The sequence below is a fragment of the Pseudopipra pipra genome, chromosome 1, assembly GCF_036250125.1.
Source record: "Pseudopipra pipra isolate bDixPip1 chromosome 1, bDixPip1.hap1, whole genome shotgun sequence".
Taxonomy (NCBI): domain Eukaryota; kingdom Metazoa; phylum Chordata; class Aves; order Passeriformes; family Pipridae; genus Pseudopipra; species Pseudopipra pipra.
In genome coordinates, this window is record NC_087549.1 from 118,456,098 (window position 1) to 118,477,808 (window position 21,711).

The 21,711-nt window shown below is 35.1% G+C and overlaps 1 protein-coding gene across 2 annotated transcripts in view; it reads right to left on the reverse strand.

Annotated features, from left to right (window-relative positions):
• KCNH8 (potassium voltage-gated channel subfamily H member 8) overlaps positions 1–21,711 on the reverse strand; it is a 176,080-nt gene that overhangs the window by 113,801 nt on the left and 40,568 nt on the right. For both annotated transcript variants that reach the window (XM_064673240.1, XM_064673231.1), the window contains exon 2: positions 6,363–6,596. In XM_064673240.1, the coding sequence (XP_064529310.1) occupies positions 6,363–6,596 (234 nt within the window). The remainder of the gene's footprint in view (positions 1–6,362; positions 6,597–21,711) is intronic.

The window sequence follows — 21,711 nt, forward strand, 5'->3', positions numbered from 1 at the left end:
AGTCAGCTTTTAGCTAAAGCTTGATTTAAAGCTCATAAAAATAAAAGGTAGCCTATCAGCAGATTTAGTGTGGCCATAAAATTGTGAGAAAATTTGAAGAGAATATTGGCTGGTCTGATGTTGTACAAACATCTCACTGCAAAATAAATACCTGCATTTCTTCCTACAAACAGATGTATAAAAAGTAGCATAATGAAATATCTCTTAAAAACTAGACAAGACCATACAGCATTACTAACAGCCATTTATAGTAGGTGCAGCTGGAAGCCCAGGGTGCCCATGTGGAAACATTAATTGGTAAGCATCTGTAAGCAATGAAGGACATCACTCTGTAGAAACGTAATAAACTTTCATACAGATTTATTTACTTATCAGTGTGGTTCTAGGAAAACAAGTCTCTTCTCAGTGAATTATGCTTTTAATACATCATGTTGCTATTGAAAGAAGCTATTAGCCAATGTTGCCATGAATGCCATCAGAACAAAATATCAGCGCTGTCAGTAAGCAGCAGTCTAGTTGAAGTCTCATTAAATTATAGAAAAAGATCTCAGATGGTTTAGATCATCTTACACACAGGGGATCTTACTGTTTTGTTTTTTCCTTCTAACTGAAATCCATCCCCTTGTTTTGTCTTCTCTCAGGCTTTTGCTGACTGCTTTACCCAAGGCTCTGTAGAGTTTAAGCCAGGGCTCTCCAGAGCATCAGAAGTCTGCCCTATTTTCCTCTTCTGCTGCAAAAGCTGAGACTGTCTCTAAAATATCAAGATGCCTCACGGCTACCTGTTACCTTTCATCAGAAGCCATGGGTCAATCAAATTAGGTGTTTGGAGAGAAAAGAAGCCAAAAATTCCCTCTTCTGTGAAACAGAGGAAAACAAGGACATGCCTTCTGTCTATGTTCTGTCTATATCCTATACTGCGTTTTAAAGAGGAAGACTTCCCCGAATCAGTGAAACTTCCGGATGCCTAATGAGCTACATGAAAGGGGAAAAGGAAAAAGAATGAGAAGAAAGGGATAAAAAGGGGGGGAAAGGGGGGGGGAAAGAAGAAAAAAGAAAAGAAAAAAAAAGAAAAAGTCTCATTTTATAAAGTTACAAATTATTTTTTGTTGCTCAGGTAACTGCAATTAGGTATTACCTTCAGATTAATTTTTCAGTGTTGCTTGCTCTTTTTATTCCCCTCCTCCTATATTTTGTACTACAATTTAGATAGTGTGAGCAAGCCTACCACAAAAGCATTTTAGCTTTCTTATTTTTAAACCAAATTTTTAAGGCAGAAAAGCAGTGAAGCAGCAGTGAGGCCACATTGTTATGAACTACTCTGCCAAGCAACTTGTCAAGGGGCTTCCTCTACATTAGTAACTAGATGTCACTAGAAAATTGATGTTTCTCTATGGAAATATTTTTTTTACAGTTATAAAATTCTAATAAATTCCTCTTCTCTAACTGTTGGGCTTAACATTTCCCAAAGACATTTCAGGAGATGGTTAAAGCAGGGAGTCAGTTAAACTGGTACCATACAACTCCCATGTTTCAAAATGCTACAGGATATTTTTGGACAACCATTAAAACTATGTTTTTAAACTTTGTGTTGGAAAGAGCAGATACCATTTCTGCAATGAGAAAAGTACTTTGTGTAGAGAAGAGATGCTTGAAGAAAACCCAAATTTCTTTTATTTCAAAAGAAATTAATTTTCTTTCAATTTCTTTGTAATTAATTAAATATTCTATAATTTTAAATAATATTGAACTCATCATCTAAAAAATGTCTTTCTGTTTGCTTAACACAAACAATGCATTAAACACAAATGATGTTGTGGAGCCTTTGCTATCCTCTAGCCACATTATTCAACTGCAGCCGTGGCAGAGGCAATAGATGATGTCTCACAGCCTGGAGCTGTCATTGCTGTCCATGTGAGAACACTGTCACACCTGGACTTCAAATGGCTTTTGGCCTGATGAAACCAGTAACTCAACAAGGGGCTCTTTCACCCTTTCTCTGCACATATTCCACCCATCTGAAAGAATACCTTAATATTGACCATTGAGATAAGGATATAGACTTACTAAAACACTCTCATGCAGTGATGAGAAGAGACAAAATATCTTGATTTAATCTTACTCTTAAAATAAATAAATAATACAGAAACTAAATATATTACATCTTCCTGCCCTTACAATTTGCTTACCAAATCTTTAGTGGCCAAGAACTACAAGGCACATACCTAAGACATACCCCAGAAAGTGTTTAAATAAATTTACATATAGAAGATGACAAAGAGTCCCTTGAGTCCTTGTGGTTTATCACAGATAAAGCAAAGCCTTCTTGCAGACAATTCCTAAGGCAACTTGTATTGATGGTCCCAGCAACACCCACTTACAGCAGGGATTTTTAATTGCCCACAAAATCCTGTGAGAACAGCCCTTTTTCTGGGGTGCACAGATACAGTACACAACACAGTGAATTCTCTCAAACATCCATAAATCAGAAATGGCCATTACTGATTATATTGTGTTTCACACAACTTACACATGCACAGAAAGAGGCCAATTTCCTTTCAATGAAGGAAGGTTGTGGGACTACTGCAGATTTTAAAAGGTTGTTTGTAACCACAAACCTCAGTTAAAACAATACAAACTTAATTTTGAGACATAGAAAATTAGTCTGATTGGTCATAAGGGACCAAGGTATGACCTTCTCAGCAGCTGAAGATAGAGAGCTTAGACTGGACTAAGTCAGTGATTACAGGACTTACTGTAGAATTATCTTAGGCTGTAACAGAAAAGGAAAAAATCCACACTGGTCCTTAATTGTATTTCAGTTAGAGGGAATGTAAAGACCTCATTTGACTACCTGCACTTGCTATTGATAAACTTCTGAAGTGGTCCAGTAGTGAGAAAAAGAAGGGTTTGTCTAAGTGTAGTTCCTCAGCATAATCCCCAACTGCTTTTAGATTGTTCTAAAAAAGAGATCCAGGGAGCAAGCGGTTTTCTCACAATTCACTTGAATTCCAAAAGGTTAATTTGTATTTCCATTTTCATAATTGACAACCTGATTCATTGTAGATGTTTTAAAGAAAATGTAGAAATAGTAACAGAAAAAAATTAAGTTAAAAAATCAGCTCCTAAGCAATATAATTTTAAAACTTTCTGAAGAAGACAACAATCATAAAATTCTTTGGTTTTTAATAGTTTCCTTTTCTGTTTGTCTTCAAGAAACTAATATCTCTGTCAAATAAAAATTAAGAAACTGACTAAGGAACCAAAATAAATTCTGAAACTATGATTAAAAGTGTATTTTGACTCCAATTTTCAAAAGACATCTCTCTCTGAAGCTGCTGGTTTTGCTGCAATAGTTCTAACACTTCTGTGTGCTAACATGGCAGAAAATATCCAGGATGAGCAACTAGTTTATCTTATTCTAAGAATTCATTAAAATGCCAAAAGGAGAACACATATAGAAAAAAGTTCCTACCCACTTCTAGTCACTCCAGAAGGACTGATTAGAGCACAACTGCTTAAGATCCTGTTGAGATCCAAACCCAAATGACAAAATACTGCAGTTCATCCCACACACAGGTAACCTATTTTACTCAGCTTTCTACCCAAGTCCTTGAACACCACTCTTTCTGCAGTGTCAGCTCAGAGCAGTCTGGAATTTCTATAAAATTGCATGTGGATTGCTGGGGCTGCTTTAGTTATAATAATCATTCCTTTAACTAGCAATTACTGAGCAGAGGTGAATTATTAAATGATGTTAAATAACTGTGAAAGGCCCTATATTCAAGCTTACTAAATTCAAATCAAACTAGCAAGAGCTTGACTCACTACTTGTTTAGAATTAACAGTCTAATTTAATAATAAAAACTAAATCAGCTTTACACTAAGTTTAAATCAAACTCAAAATATTGAAAAAACATGGCAATTAAGGAACCAATGCCTATTCAGTTTTGTAAGCTTGAATTTCTGTCCCAAAAAATGAGACACAGATGATGTACATCTTAGATCAAATCCAGAAGAAATGAAGAATAAGTTATTAGGTTCACACATCCACTTCCCTCACAGTACTTACTTATCATAATGTAATACTAATTATTAAGCTTTAAGAAGTATTCTGAGGGACATGAGTCTATTCCATGAACTCAAAAATATCCCTAAAGCTGAACTTCTATCCCTGAAGTTAGCCCTGAAAGAGTTCATTTGGTCTTGTAGTTGGGCCTACGGAGCAAGGCTGTACTAAATAGCAGACTAAAGCCAGATACATAGCTCCACTCTGACAGCCTGAAGTCCTACCATTTAAATGTGACCCTGTGATAACTAGACACTCCTAGTTACTTGTCTTCCACCTCTGTTCCTGGAATTACAGTAGGGACCAGCCCAACTGACAATTATTTTCAATATCAGGTAAGTCAGAATTTATCCATACAGTCATTCCTGGGATATTATCCCTGAAGTTCTTATGTCTTAAAATATTCTTAAAACATTTTTCCGCAACAAAGACACCTTCTTTTTTTTTTCTCTCTCTTTTCTGACCAAGTTGAATAAGTTTAACAGCTTCAGAAGTCCAATTTTTCTTCTGAATAAAACCCCCAACAATCCAAGCACAAAACATTTAGCTAAAATTTGGAGCCTGCATTTTGTAGCTCTGTTGAAAAACTGAGACTATTTTTTAAGATAAATTTTGTTTTTATATGAAAACAGTCTCATGTTATTTTAATACCTATTCATTTCTGTTTCCCAGTAGTACAGAAATACATGAAAATGAAAAATGTAATATGCAGTCTGGGAAATTTATTCCTATTCAGAAAATGTATTGGAATGGCTTCCAGTCAAATTATACACAAGGATGTAAGTAGGATGGATTGTGGGAATTCTTTTAGCCTCAACAATTTCTCTTTATCTATTTATCTGTAATTCAGCTAGTTCACTGATAAGCAAATTGACCTGCAATCTCTTTCTGCCTGTATTAATCATATATATTATAGGTTTGAAGCACCCCTGCATAATGTAAAGGAATCACAATTTATCATTCAGGACAAAGACTGAAATGAATGTGTTAGCTTTACTTCTTTAATTTACAAACATCGAAATCTCACCAAAGTTATCACTATACAATACTGGAGAAAAGCAGCTCTTATCCTCCCAGAGTAAGACCATTTCCCTCTATATTCAGATGTGGTTTACAAATTGGAGTTACTTTCTTGAATAAACTTCATGAAACAATTTCAAGGAACTATGCTAAAAAAAACAACAACAAACACCCTTCCCCCCTCCAAGTCGCCCCAAAAAGACAAGACAAGGAAGCATTTAGCAAGATCTTCCAGAATAACGTCAAACTTTCATACTATGAAGAGCAGCAGTCATGAATGCAAGTCAACTAAGCAACATTTCTCCTTTTTGTGTTAAAGTGAAGCTGTCTTCTAGCACTCTACATCACTGTCTTCTTATCACTACATTGTTATTACTTTTAGAAAATAACTTTTTAAAGTGTTTAATATAATAGTAACAATATTTGAAGGGAAAATGTTTCATTAGTAAAGACGGTAGAATTTATGAGTAAAACAGGGTCTAAACATATGCCTAGAAGCACTCACCCTGTAACAAAACAGATGATGATACTCAACAGCTGTGGATTAATTGAGCCCATGGATCATTAAGCCCAGATGAAGGCTCCTAAGACACTGGGGGGCTAAAAGTCCTGTCAGTATCTCACACTTGGTCTCACCTGTTTGAAGACCACACAGATATGAAAATAGGAATATATGGAATAAGTACACTGAAGGAGCCTGGTATAAATGAAAGAATCTGGTAAGTGTGCACCATGGGCTGCTGTCTTCCATGGCTTATGCATCTTGACTAAGACATTGTCCTTACAAATGCCTTGTCACAGAAGCAAAAACTTTGGTGGAACAACTTGAAATATACTGTAGTTTATGGAATTGCTTACTTGGACCATTCAAACATCTGAGCATTTTACTGATAGGACTGAAAATTTTACATAGCCTGTCTAACTTAAGGTGAACTTGAATATTTTGATTGCAGCTTCAGCAATAAGGGGTAAGAACTTCAATATAAGAAAGAGGAGAAAATGCAGTGTCACACTGAGTGCAGATAACAGTGTCTCACCATGCAGTTTAGGAGCCTGAATTTCTTCTGTGCAGCTTTGTAACTTGTAATATATAAAATCAATAACACTAATATAAATATAGTCTCAATGTGTACTCAACTGTATTTATTGAAATCTATTCTTGTAGGTCTAATGATAAACACACAAAATCATTACATAGAAATGAATATCATATATTATATGTATTAATACTAAGTTCTATTCTTTAGGGCTAACAAAACAGGAAAGAAGGACTTACCATTCTTCTTATAGAACATGATTTCTCCTTTGAATTCTATCTTTTCCTCCAATGATTTCTCAATTTGAAGAATCATCTGCTCATTTGTTTCAGCACCAAGTAAAAATTTACAGCTGCAGCTCTTCTGCATGACTTCAGTCCGTGCAAATCCAGCAAGCTCACAGAAGCCATCTGAGCAGTAAACTATGGGGAATCCCTTAGCCACCTGAGCATTTGCAAGGATGAAGTTACTATCTGTAGAGGAACACAAAAGTAAAACATGAATTACAGTCTAAATTCTACACCATTTGACATAATACTTCCCTAATACTTTAGCATCATAAGAAGGCACGGCTGGACATACATTTAAAAACAAAGTCCCAACTGCCTGCAAACAAGAATCTATTTGTTACTCTGGAATGAAATCAAGTCTAATAGTCCAGAGATCACCTTCATACAATGGTTCTTCATGGCTTGGTACAGCTTGCCTCAGTGCATCCTCAAGGAATACTTTATGGTAACTGAGATAGATGTCAGTGCATTAAAACAACCCCTTGACTGGTGATAAACATCGAAGTTTTGGAAAAATTTCAAACGTGTTATGTTATGCTGCCACTCAGACTACTCTGGAGTCTGAACAGACACAGCAATATCATAAAAAAAGAATCTCTCTATGTTCTCAATAAGCTAATGTTGACCTTTATCAACATTCAAACTAATTTCTTTTGCATAATTTTGTAAGGGAATCCTTAAAAGTACCATTGAGGGACATTCCAGGCTACATGGGTGTTTTGTCTTTTGTCTTCTCTCTCTCTCTTTTTTTTTTTTTTTTTAAATGGAAAAAGATTTGATCTAAAATCAGTCAGCTGTCTTCCAGAGCCCCACCATACTTCTCCTGTCTGAAACAGGCACATAAAAGATTCACCATTCTGTTACACTTAATGTTCTTTATAAACTTCCATTATGTTTAAGCTGCAACTATCACGTATGATACATTCAAGAACAGTATATTGGCATGGACATCAGGCAACAAAATGCAATGTTCCAATTTGATTTCAAATCTAATAGCTGAACCTATTGGCAGCCTCATAGCTCATTCCTATCCCTTGCTGAAATGTCCTTGAAGGTTTTGTGCCTCAGACTTTCATCTTCGGCTTCTGTTAACAGCATTAGCACTTAACAATCTTTTTCAGTTATTAGGGAGACCCTTTCCAGATAATATATGAACTTCTCATACAGGTTTTTTTGGCTTGTATGTTTCCTTATCTTGAAGTGAAAAAAAAAAGTTTTATGGGAGGAATCTATCTAAATTTCACATTGAGCGAGGAAAGACTATTTTTTGCCTATGGCTTGTTAAGGAATGTTTATCTTACAGCTTGCTAGGAGGAGCTTAGAGAGTCTAGTCCCAAGACAGATATCTCTCATTTTTCAGACATATGTGCATGTGGATTCATGTGTATGTATTAAGAGGAAATACTGTTAACTAACCCATAATCCCTTGATAAATATTCATAAATTTAAAGAGAAAAATAATGAACTATTTTAATGGCAAACTCAGGTTGATATGCCTAAACCCCATACAGGGATATATTATTCATGATTGGAAAGGGAGGGACAGAATTCATAAACTAAAATAGAGGAAAAATAGGTCTGCTTTTCAGTCTGAACTGTCACAAGAGTTCTGCATCTGTGAAATTCCAACAACTTCAGCTATGTTACTTTTTAATTACTCAAGGGATAAAATACTATGACTTATACTGTTAAGATTTCAGTATTTGAAAGACACTTGAGATTTATTAAATGATCAATTTGCTCTCAAGACTTTCCTTCAGTTACCCACATTTTGATTAAATTTAATTAAAGTCTTTCAATAAATGATGGGTATGTTAAAACAGACTTTTCATATTTACCAAACAATGTGTTTTAAAAATGTATTCTGATTCAGTGCACTGCTTGACTTAACCTGTCATTTTTATTTGCCTAACTAGGGAATAAGTATCATTACCATTCATGCACTAGCATGCTGCTCCCCCTGTCAACACAAAACTAAATCCCCACACTGCCAAAAGAATTAAAATCATATGCTTGCAGTGCATAATGACAGTGTTCCACTGCAAGACATACATACTAAATGCATCTGTAGCTATCAAATTAATTTACCTCTGGGTTTCTATTGTTTAAGATATAATTTTGTGATGCAAAGTCTGCTGTTGGTTTTTTTTTAACCAAATTCTAATTGTTATGAATTTCATGAGGCGGAATATGGAAAGACAAAATGACAGAAAAGATAGAGGTGATGTGCAGTAGTGTTTGAATATCATTATGAACAGGAATACGCTGGAGCCTACCAAGCACACCATGATTTTATGAAAAACTTAAGGTGGCCAAACTCTACTGACATTTAGATCAAACCCAGAATACTCTTGGTTACTTTAACATTCATAGAAGAAAATAGTTTACTTCTAAATACCAATCCAGTGCCAGCTATAATGAGGCAATCTTTCTCTTAACATCAGCAGATTTCTGATAAGACTTGTAAGCCTAATTTTACTGAACTCTTTTTATACAGCAGCAAGGCATCAGGTAAGGCAAGGTATCAGGAAAATGCAATCACTATCCTATTTGCTGTTTTTATTGAGCTTGAAGTTCAAATATAACTATGAGAGGTGCACCTGTAATCCCAAATTAGTACACTAAGGGACATATTTAAAATATTTATTGAAAATTTACTTGTAATATTAAAGGATCAAGAAACAAGATGTCCAATAATTACACCTATCATCAAATTCTTCAGTAATATTTATTAAGTGATAATTAACATTTACCTATTACATAAAGCAAAATTTAAAGAAACTCTATATCTTAAAATATTCTGGTTAAAAGTTTATTTACTTCTTTAATTTATTTTCATAGCTTGAACTCTTTAATATCACTTGCTGTTACTTGCGCACTGAAAGCACCATAAAATATTTCCAAAAACAAGTACTGAGGGTGAAATTTCTATCATTAGGGCTTCAGTGTTACACAAATAACAAACACAGCATTTAATTCCATGATATTCAGTGATAGCTAGCTAGATCTTAAAATATAAAGTAAGAAAAATGATATCTTTAGAATAATTTTTTAGAAATCTATGGACTGGAAGACAACATGTTTGATTATCTTGGAACTTACAGTAGGAAAGTTGGAATGAGTGATACGAACCTATTGGTCCGTATAATTTTGTATATGTTTATGTGTAAATTGAACACTTCCACAATAATATAGAAGTTCTTGAACTATGAATTATTTTTTTCAGCACATTGGCCTGAATATTAAGTTATTTTATTCAGACAATACTTGATTACTGATAGATGATTTTTTAATGTTTTTTTTAGATAAGAAAATACATTAAAGCTAAACACTTATCTCTTGAGAAAGATGTAACCTTGAGCCTTTAGGACTATTTAGGACTACAGGGAATTTGGAACAACAGCATAGAACTGTGTAAGAAAGTACAGATTTGGACAAAACTGTATTGGCACTCTTCAGCTCAGAAATTAAGTGCTGTAAGTCTGTGCAAAATAAATAAAAATATTCAAATTGCATATTTGTATATTGACTTTTGATAAAAACACATGGTTTTATGTTCAGGTCTGCACATGATGTGTAAAGGAGGATTTAAAAGTGTTAAGATGGGACAAGAAGCCTAGACACAAAAATATCAAATAATGTTCACAAGGTTTTCCTTCAGCAGCAAGTCTGCAGAGATGGATAAATATGACAGAAGTCCATGACTAGTCAGCACAGTTTAAAAGCACATTTCTTTCAACTGTTATTCTTTTACTTTAAGTTAGTTTTCTAAAAAGATCAAATTACTTTTTCACATGGAAGTTGGAAGGAAGAATACTGAGAGCTTGCATGCCTGCATTAATTTTGGAAGTAGAACGTACTGGAGAGGATAGGATATTGATCAACAGAAGACTCATAAGGCTTCCAGTAGCCTCTGCCAGAAACAGAGCATAAAGTCAGAGACAATCAAACAAGATGAACCAGAGCCATGCTAACTACACCTTCAATTACAGGCTTACACATCGTTACCCTTTTTCAATGATCTGATACCCAAAAATTATAACTGAAGAAACAGAGGAAATTTACATCACATGCCATCTGATACAGAGAATCATGTTTGTTAGTCATCCCATGACAGAGTTTTGGAATTGAGATAATTAAAGAAAAAGTCTTTATATAATACTCTTCCTCCTAATTAATGCACACAAATTATCTATTTGTAATGACATTGTGTTACATTTATATTCTGCACTCCCTTATTAAATCTGTCATATCTACCAAAAAAATGACAAAAGGATTTTTGCTTTAATACTGTAGCTATATCTGCAATAAACCTCGTCATTGTGCTTCCCCAGGTCTTTTAAAAGTTCTTTTCAATCAAAGTCTTGATGGTTTCATGAAGAGAGGACCAATATGACTTTTTGTGCAACTGAGTAAAGCCAACCACCATTCTAATTTTAAATATTAAATTATTTATGAATTAAAGAGGAAGAAAAAAATTTTACAAAGGAAAAAAATCTTTAGCAATCAAGGAAGCTGCATTAATCAAGCAACTCACAGAGTTACTCTATTGACTGTAGAACAGTCTGCAATTCTTCTGGATGAAAGAATTTGTTACGCTTAGATTTGATTCCACAGTTCCTACACAGACAACTTAACAAGAGAAGCCTCACTGCATGTTCATGCAAATTACAGAGAACATGATCACATTAACAGTTAAGATTACTGACTACTGATTAATTGAATGATTAAAGTAGCATATGAAAACATTTAATTTTATGTCAGCATATTTAGGTACAATTGAATTTAATTAGAGTTCAAATTCATTTGCCAAATACAATTCTCTGAATCTGATTTAGACTAAGATGATTTTTACAATGCATACACCTCCAAATAATAAAGTTCTTCATGAAAAATCTCAAGGCAGTTGACTGGGTCACTAGTGTGAGGTGAAGATTTATCTAAATCTAACCAAATCAAAAAGGAAGCTGATTATACTGATACTTCTTCCCACCCTTCACTAAAAATGAATTCATATTCCAATGAATTTACAGTAGTACAGTGAAAGGTAAAACTATTGCATTATAAACTACAAGTATGGACTGATGGACAAAACACCTATCACTGTAACCCACTGTAACCTTTATAATTTATTTAATTGGCCAAGTCATTCCATTAAACGGAAATGTATTCATAAAATTGGGTAATAGCTTCGAATTCAGAGTAAAAAATTATATTTGAAGTACCTAGCCCTATGGACTCAGCTCAAGGGGTGAGCTGCCGTAGCTCCCATTTAACCTGTGCTGACAAAAATAATTCCCGTTATGTAGAAAAGTTCTGAATTCAATAGCTAAGAAACCAACCTTTCACTTTGTATTTACAATAATACTTAGTCTGACAGTGAAAATGCCTTACTGTGTACAATATTTATAGCTACAAGAAGAGTTAATCTGTAATGCAGTTCAGCATAGAGGTATCTAAGCAAAATTTGGGCATCTGGAAGCTAAATCATCCCCTAGTCTTATTGATAAACAAAGATCATAAGCCACTTAAGAGATTCAGTGTTTACCGATCTCAAACCCAGCTTTCATTGTCATTAGTGCATCAGGTCAATACTAGAATAATGACTGTAGCTTTCTTCATGACCAATAAAATTACCTATTCCTAGAAGAAAACACACCAAAAAGCCAGACTCTATCAGAGGGAAAGTAAATAAAAATAGAAGCAATAATAAACTTCATGGTGAAACAGGCTCCTGGGGTCTTAGACAGGAAAAAAAATCATTTGTTCCTCCATTAGAAATCTCTGTGTGTGTTCCTATTGTTTTTCTAATCCCAGTATCATTTGCATCTACCTGAACTCTAAAGTAGGAGACTGAGAAAGACTTTGTTGAAATAGTAGCACTGCTGTTACTGCTCAAAAATCACCTTTCAAACAAACAATCAGTGCAATTGTAATGGGTGAACTATACTAAAGGAGAGAAACTTTTAGCAGAGACTACTTTCAAGTTCTTCAGAATTAAGCTCCGCTAGCAGAAGTATACATCTACGTATTTTCCTCAGAAGGAAATACTAATTAGTCTAAGATATCTCTGTACTTTTTTCTGATATTTACCTGGAATTATAAATTCACAGATGTCAGGTGAATCAAGGTTGCAATTAAATATTTCTTTTCTCACCCTTAAGCTTTGATTACGAAAAAATTTTATTTTTCATTAAGAAACTATTATATTCTATTTTATGTGCTTTATTTGTGTTATTGATTTTGCAGTGACTGCCAGTACACAGTGCTGATGTAACTAAAAAAGCTATATTGTAGTTGTCAAATATTAACATGCCAGTTTTATAGGCACTGAAGTGCTACAAGTTAAACAGCAAATGGCACTGGAAAAAAAAAACAAAACACAGAAAAAAGAAGACATTAACAGCGAAGAGACACTGCAACTCATGAGTCACCAGCATGTTGTGACAATGTGCGGTGTCATCCAGAAGTTACTCACTGGATGCTTGTTTTTCTGACAGAACTAAACCCTCTATTCTGATGAGAGTGTTCAGCTGCTGTTTGGTGGATTCCGAGTGCCCACTGAAGAGCAGAGTGCACAGACTCACATTTGCAAACAAAGCATATTTTGCAATTTCTCCAATAAAACACATGGAAATTTTAAGTTCATCCATTAGGTAGAAAGGCCACTTGTGTAATCCAGCTGTATTTGATTTGTTGGGCTTTTTTTCCCTATTGTTCTGTTCAATTAAAATTCACCTGGAATGTTAGAAGTTGAATTTTTTATAAGTCAAACTAACACATAGAGTTCTCATAAGCTCAAATAATATAGCCCAATGATTTAGAGCCTGGGACCATGACTTGGTTTCAAGTGTTCACCGAGAGAAAGGTTTGCAGATAATAGAATAGAAACATTTTCAAAGACAAGAGCCACATCATCAACAAATATTTATTTATGTGATCCTGTCCATACCTTCTTTTATCACTTCTCTGAAATAGAAATAAGACAAGGAGTTTAAAGCTGGGTTTTTTTACAGCTGTTTTAAGCACTATGTCACCTACTCACGGTAGGTGTTCAGTTTACAGACATACTAAACTTTCACCATTGCATAATATTATGTGGGTTTGGTATCCTATGCTTGCCTTTACTATGTAATATGCCTGATGAACCAGTTTATAATACTACTGCAGTGGATAACCCTTTGGATATTTGTTCTCAATGTGCGTGCTGCTACTGATGTTGCAATATATGAGCAGCCAGATGTTATATATATCCTGATACTATCTACACTGGAAATAAGAAACTGGATTTCTTTACAGTGTGATGATGTGGAGTGGAAGAACCATTTACCTACTATTAAGAAAGTTTCATCTTATCACTTGAAATGAGTAGATTCTGTGGAAATTTGTTTCCCCTTTGAAAGTGACCATATTAAAAAACCCAACCAAACAAAATATTGTGGATTCTGGAAAGAAAGAAAGGTATCAGTAAGTACATATTTTTATATATTATTATTTCAACACAGAAATATAAAGGAATATTAGTGCAAAGACCCCAGAAGCTATTTACTCTGTATGTGCTAAGCAAAGGAAACTTTAAGTCACTATTCACAGAAAGAATGAAGGAGGAATTACACTTTCAGCCCTGGAAGTGACCATGAAAGTAATGGATAAGCTATGTCCTGTGGAGAGACTCCAGTGAGGCATGAATCATAAACGTACTAATTCCCCTCTGGTGACAGTGGGGTATCTCATGCCAAGGTTCCTCATCTGAACAAAATGATCTATCCTCAAAACACAACCAGATCTAGGTGTGGGTTTAAAGTGAAAGTAGTAGTCATACTTCCTCACCACTGTCTGCCTAATGCAGCACTTGAACTCCACAGAGGGTGTGGCAGCATCCTCAGCTTTTCACCATTGGCTATCCCAGATGCATCTGGTCCTGGACATTGTAACAGCACACAGCTTTTGCATACGATTTTCATTTCCGCAGGCGAGATATACAAATAACAATTGCAAAACAACTAGCTGTTCGAATATCACATTGCTCTTATATTCTCTAAGAAACATTCATCATTTTATACAAGTGCTATACTCCCTGGAAGTTGTTACTCAAAGAGGCTCAAAGCTGATTTTCATGTATGCTAGCTCATATACATAATTTCTCGGCTGTTCACTGTCACTTTAACAATCCTGTATGACCCCCATGACAATTTCATGCCAGCTTGTGGTGACTTTTACTGTATTGATTTCTCCCCATAATTATTGTACTTCAATATTAAGGTGTCAGAACTCTTTTATTAAAAGTAACCATTCTGAACCCTAGCAGTTTACATGTTCTTCTCACAGTCTCTGAAATTAAAGGGTAATCTTGAGCTAATTTTAATGGGGAGAAAAAGAAGACTCCCATGTGCATAGTCCAGTGAAATGAGTTCTCTGTAAACAGTGAGAATTTCTGCATGCAGTTTTCTCATCTCAAATAATGTAGTGGAAAAGAAAGTCTAAAGAAAGTTCATAAAAATTGACAGAAATCATATTAAAAATGGTTCATAAAATGATGAACAGTGTCCAGGAAATGTCATTTTCAGAAAAGAAAATGCCCTATTTGCCATAATAAAGAATTATACTCTATATCCCAAACTCATCCTTTCAGAATCAAAATAATTCTAAGAATTGCAATGGAGGTCTCACTGACAATGTCTTGAGCTAAATCTGTAAAAACACAATATTTTGAGTGTGGAAAAGGATGAGAGGGAGGTTACAGGTGAGAATGTAATTAAGTTATCATATTCAAAGGAAAATAAACCATCTTGTGACTTTCCTAGCTGAGAATGATTTCATGAAAAATTAATAGGAAAAATCCTTTAAAAACTGTGGAAGAATCAATTCTGTTGTACAATAAACAAGTAGAATAACCGTAGGCTGTCTTTTTTTTTGTAATGAAGCTGCTATGGACCTCCTGAATGATTGGCACAGGAGCAGGAGCACCTGAGTTTAGACCTACTGATTTATTTAAGATACACAAATAAGTGAAGAAGCTGTTTGGGGAACCAGAAAGACTTGAGGTGAACATTGCTATAAGATGGTCTTCTGAAGAAAAATCCAGATTTTGGCTGAAGAAGTGGATATGGTTGGGAAGATTCAAAGCATCTGGAACTTCTTTCCAGTAGATGAGTACAAATATACATATATAAATACACTGGGAAATTGCTGGGGTTTTGACTACTTAGAGGAAGAAAAACATAATTTGGACTAAGTATTGTCTCAATGAAAGAAATCAGGCCCAGGAAAAGGCTGCTATAATAAAGAAATTTGCTGAACTGAACCTCAAAGAATTTAAGCAGTACAGATAAGAAAAGAAATACAGGAAAATCATGACTGGACTGAAGATAGTTACTCAAAACTAGACCTTTTTGTGTCTGCTTGCTTTGTTCTATTTCTAGTTCTTTTTTAAGGAGATAAAGGGCCTAAGTATCATAGAACCACCTTTGGCATTTCTAGAGCAAATATTATTTTCATTCTGCCATGGAACAAAATGACACCCACCCCCTCACCCCAAAGTGCTGCCTAAATAGAAAAAAACCCAAACCTTACTTCAGAAAGAGACTCACATCAGAACAATATGCCAGTGCTCAGTAATTAATGCAAGACACAAATCTCCAAAATACCAGGAAAATGTTATCTTTTAACTGTACTGCAGTCAACCAGTGTCATTAGGGAAAGAGGTAACTTTTCTGACAATTTTATTGCTCAAAACATACAAAATACAAGTTTTGACTAAATTCTTCTTACTGGTCCAGAATAGTTTAATGTAAAAAAAACCAGGTGTTGTCACTATAGTTGCAAGACACTGCAACACTACTTTTGTTCAACAGGAAAGAAGTATAAAGATGCTGCAATCTAAATCCAGTGTTGTTATAGGAGTTAGAAGTCTTGCCTTGTTTCTCCAAAGCCCAATCTGAAGAAAGTGATGAAAAATATCTTGACAAATGGCAGCAGGTGCTTGTATCTGGTTGGAAAGTTTTCATGCGAGAGAGAATTATCTTATTCATTCTGAGAGTTTTGAAATAATTTGTAGAAAGCCGACTATTTATACCTTTGTCTCATCAAGTAAAAGTGGCACTGAGCAGACAGAGAAAAATATCAAAAATACAGAAATAAAAAAGTTATTGAGCACAAACTGCACAAGGTTCTATAAAAAACACTTACTGAAAGCACCAAAAGTAGAAGAAAGCTATAAATTACAACATGATTTTACTGCCACATATGCAACTTGATGCTATAAATTTCGAAATTCATTGCTGTTCTAGAGACTGTTTTGAAAGTAAAAAATAATTCAGAGAGACTAAAAATCAGTTGGAGAATTTAACCAGCAGCATCATATACACCAGCAGAAATGCCTTGGTCCATTTCATAACCTTTTACGATTCAGGTGGACACAGTACCGAAGCAATGTAAACCTTTCTTTTAGCCTGCTAAACCTTGCTGCTGGGGTCAGGAGTCTCAACTCCACAGGAATGTTGGGAAGTGACTTCTTCCAAGGTGAAAAATCATCTACCTCATTGCCACTTGATGCACTGAAGCCAGAGCCCTTCTATGAACCCTGTCACTGCTTCTCCCAGCAGGCCACTTGGCAGGGTTTTCCTTTTCCCATCGCACTCTCTATCCTTCGCCAGTGTTATTAACTGCTCCCACTTTGCTACTCTTATGTTCTAGGATGTTGTATGAACATTTTCCTCGAAAAAAAAATAAAAAAAAAAGAGCTCTGAGCTGCTTAATTCATGAACCAATATTTAAATTAAGAGTCAGTAAAGAGTGGAAGAGGGAGGAAAAATAAGAAAGAGGGGAAAAAAAAAGAGGGGGGGAATTAAGGAAAGTCATCATTGACATAATCAGCTCGCCATTTCTAGACAACACTGTGGGTTACAGATGTCTGCACAGGTGAGATTGTTAACCTCTTGGCTTTGCTTCCTCACTCTACTTCACTGAAGATATTCCAAAGGGAAAACTGCATAAACAGTGGTTTTTAGATAGTATTAAAATATTTTTAGCATCAATGCCATCATAAGAGGTAATTTTTATAACAGTACCTTGAAGTTTATTTTTCAGTATATAAAAATGTGTGATTGATTAGAATCCTTCAAAATTAATTGGAATACTGTCATAGGACTAAGGTTTGGGCTTGTCCCAGAGCAATGATTCCACATTCTAGCCCACAAAATAATCAACTATATTTCAAAGGGTTCTTCAGAAGCAGGAAACGTATTAAGTATTTCTCTGGAAGTACTACTAACTAGCTTTTAATTAACATTTAAATTTGCTTCTAAAAATACCTTGTTCATATAATCTCTGCTTCATAAGAACATGTCTTCAAAAATTATTTAAATAATAAAATGTGTATGTAATGCAATAATTTAAACTTATATATCAAAGTTTCAAATAAATGAATTTTCATTGTGTATTATTGTGGCTTCATAAAAAAACAGAAACCAAAAGTAATAAGGATAAGCTATTTCTTTTTATCATTTATTACGGCATAGTAATGAAAATGTGAAACAGCACACAGGGACAAAAATCAATTAAGGAAAGAAATAAAGAAAACCATTTCCCAGAGCTTTTGTTCTTCTCAGGATATAGCCTCAATAATGGATTAACTGACATTTTTGCAGCATGCAAGAAAAGTAAATATGCTTGGACCTCTGGAAAGTAATACACTGGTGACATTTCAGCAAAAGATTTTCAGTTCGTTTTTTTTCCCCCACACTTTTAATGAATGAGTAAATTGCTAATGTAAGAATGCCATAGGCCCTAAACTTTCTTCTTCAGAGGCACTCTCAGCAGTTTCTTTCAGTTGTAGAGGTCATCCAGGTCCTCTGCTTTGAACAACTGACAGATGTGTTTCTCATATTTACCTACCTGTTCTGGTTTCCTCTACCATTGCAGTCCCCAGAACTATCACTATTTCTTTGGGCAGTGTGAATCCCTAGGAAAGTGGTTATATGTTGATTTTTATGATATCTGTCTTTGACTGGATTTAGGAAATAGTTACTAATGAGAGTGGAACAGAAAGAGCATTTGCCTCAAACTTGCATTAAGTAAGGATCTAAGATTCACACATTCTTGATCTTCAATCTACACTACTAAAAGGTTATAACACAAAGGTTAGTTAGATAGACCTCTGCCTTTGCAGCATTTAACAACCAATCTTCTTCCTGAACAGCTTTCTCTTCCATTTTGTCTTTCCAAGAGAAGAACGAATAGCCTTTTTCAGTTTGAGTCCCTTTATCTTATCCCAGCCTCCAAGAGATACAACTAAAACAGATTCTGCTATCAGCTATAAGTCCACAGCAGAAAACTGAATAACCTAGCAATCATTTGTTCAAATTTCAGCTTTAACAAGAAGTGAAGGAAACTATATTACTTGCATTTAATATCTTCCTTTGTAAAGAGAAGCAACCTTAAGGATTTCACTTTACAAATATATTCCTGTATCATGTAACCATATTTTCAATTAAAATCCAGTGACATTCACATTTTTCAATATATTTGTATGCAATTATTTGAATATTTAGTTTCTGATTATTAGCTGTTTCTTCATTTCTTACTGATACGCCAGACATTTTAAGGTACTGCTCTTAGTTATGCTGAAGAAGTGGGAGCTGATGCTAATTGAGCCAGTCCTATTCAGCTGGTGAAACTAATGAGTAAGTTTTACTTCACTTTCTGTTACTCAAACCAAATTAGAAGAGACAAATGACCCCTTGTTTTATTTAATTTCCAAACTCAGTATGATTTGTTTCTAAAAAAATCTTAGAGAAAAATTAAAATCCGTATCTAGTCAAGCACTTATGTTGTTACATGGGCATGTAAGCAAGATTTGTATTGATCATGACAACCCATTTTTGTAACTGAGGTGTTTCATTTCCTAAAGGATTTTTTTCTCTGCAAAATGACAAATAAACACAGAACACATTCATAACCAGATTAGTATTCAACCTATAAAACTTTTCAAGAATATGGTAATTCACAAGAAGACTGTTTCTCAGCCATGACATAGATGTCCCCCATTGATGTCCCCACCTCTCAGAACTCAGAATTAATGATGGTTAACCGACACCATTAATGATGTATTTCCTGGTGCTTTTGCCCAAACAATGTCCAGGCCAGCTTTGTTTCAAAAGGAAGATGAGGTGCTTGCATGCTTGCTGCTTTGTATTTGCTTTTTCTATAGCTGATTTCAAACTTTAGGAATATTTGCAAGGGGAAAAAATTCTAAGGACACCCTTCCCAATGGAGTTACAGTAAGTCCACTATAGAAGCTCCTTAACTATTAACTGTGACAGAACAAAAATTTAGGTTTCTTTAATGGTATATAGTATAACAGAATCATAGAACTGTGTAGATTGGAAAAGACCTCTAGGATCATCACGTATATGGATGTGAAGCTCGTAGCCACTGACTTCTTGAACGCAGTCCACTAGGAAAAGAGTATCTTCATAACTCCTTTCCTTATGCCACAATACTTGAATCCTCCTCCTTCTCTACTGCAGTGTTCCTTACATACACCCCTCGCAATTCCCCCAGTTCCTCCCTTTCTTCTTTAAGTCTATCTATTTTAGTTTGCTTTCAGTTCTTACACAAATAGGGAGAGCACATTTTCCTGGCCTGCCAAGGTGTGCATGCTGGTTGGTTTGCTGGAGACACAGGAGTTGAACATCTTTCCTCCTGGAGCCATGGGTAAGCCACATGGAACTTTGCAGGTGCTGAGAGCCAAACAAATGGCTTGAAATATTTGATATGGCTTTTGATTGTTTCTTCTGCAGGCCAGTTGCACAAACTTTTTAAATTTTTAAACTTTTTAAATTTTTAAACTTTTTAATTTGTCCAGCAAGATCCCAAGTTTATTTTCTGGGGAAGAAAAACTGACAGAGAATAATACAGCACACATTTTGTTTTCTTGGAATGAGAAAAAAAGAAGTGTTTGCATTATTATACTAGTTTTAACACTCCTCTCACAATTTTAGGATGATATAATGCTATGCCATAATGAAATAGTGAACATCTCTAAACTTAGTTTTCTTCATGTAGATTTAAATCAATTCAGAATCAGTAAAAATAGCATTCTGATGCAGAGTATGCATTAATACTTTTTATTGGTATTTTTAAAATACACTTATGTTAGTTCACCACTGTACAGTATTTTTGCACAGTATAAATGTCCAGTGAATATGTTTTGCAGTTTTGCTGGCCAGGAAAGCCCAGATCAGATGTGACTCTCCTCAGAATATTTGTCCACAAGAAGACAGCTGTTTTTTTCAAATTGTACATATAAACCATTTCAGTCACTGGGCTTTTTGGGGTGTTGCATCTTTTTTTTAGTTAAAATGTTTTAACTAAATTCATCCTTTGGGGTGTTAATCTGCTCAAATTTAAATATCACTGTTAATGGTTCAAAGACACCATATCCATAACCAAAAAGTAATAGCTAGAATAGAAACCCTCAAGCTTACTATTGACTGAAGATGTAAAACATGGTTACAATCCTTAAAAGATTCCTGCAGGAGCTGTGAGAACACTGGTGCTGAAGTGCCCCTTTATTTCCCCTTATTATTATTTTCCTCTTGCTTTTTTTTTCTTTGCTTTGATTTCAAACTTACACAAAAGTTGTCTCTAGACATATCATCTTATTTTTTTTGTCACAATATACATTAAAAAAGGTTATTCTTGTAAGTATATTAGTATCTCAAGATTAAACTCTATTCTTCCTCTTCTCCACAATTATTTTCCATTTAACAGGTGCTAAATCTGTTTGAAAATCCTCAGTTGAATGCATTCTAATAGAATCTTGTTCAAGTGCAACCTCTTCGGCTTTCACTTCTCTTCGGAGTTGTGAGCATAACAAAAGCGTTATATATATAAAGAAAAAAAGAATCAAGCAAATTTACAGATGACACCAAATTGAGTGGTGTGGTTGACACACCTGAAGGCTGGGATGCCATCCAGAAGGACCTGGACAGGCTCCAGCTGCACCTGGGTCGGGTAAACCCCCAATATCAATACAGACTGGGGGATGAACAGGTTGAGAGCAGCCCTGCCAAGAAGGACTTCAGGGTGCAGGTGGATGAGCGGCTGGACATGAGCCAGTAATGAGTGCTAAAAGCTCAGAAAACCAATGGTTTCCTAGGCTGCATGGTCAGCAGGTCAAGGAAGGTGATTCTGCCCCTCTACTCTGCTGGTGATATCCCACCTGCATCCAGCTCTGGAGTCCCCAGCACAGGAAGGACATTGACCTGTTGGAGCAAGTCCAGAGGAGAGTCAC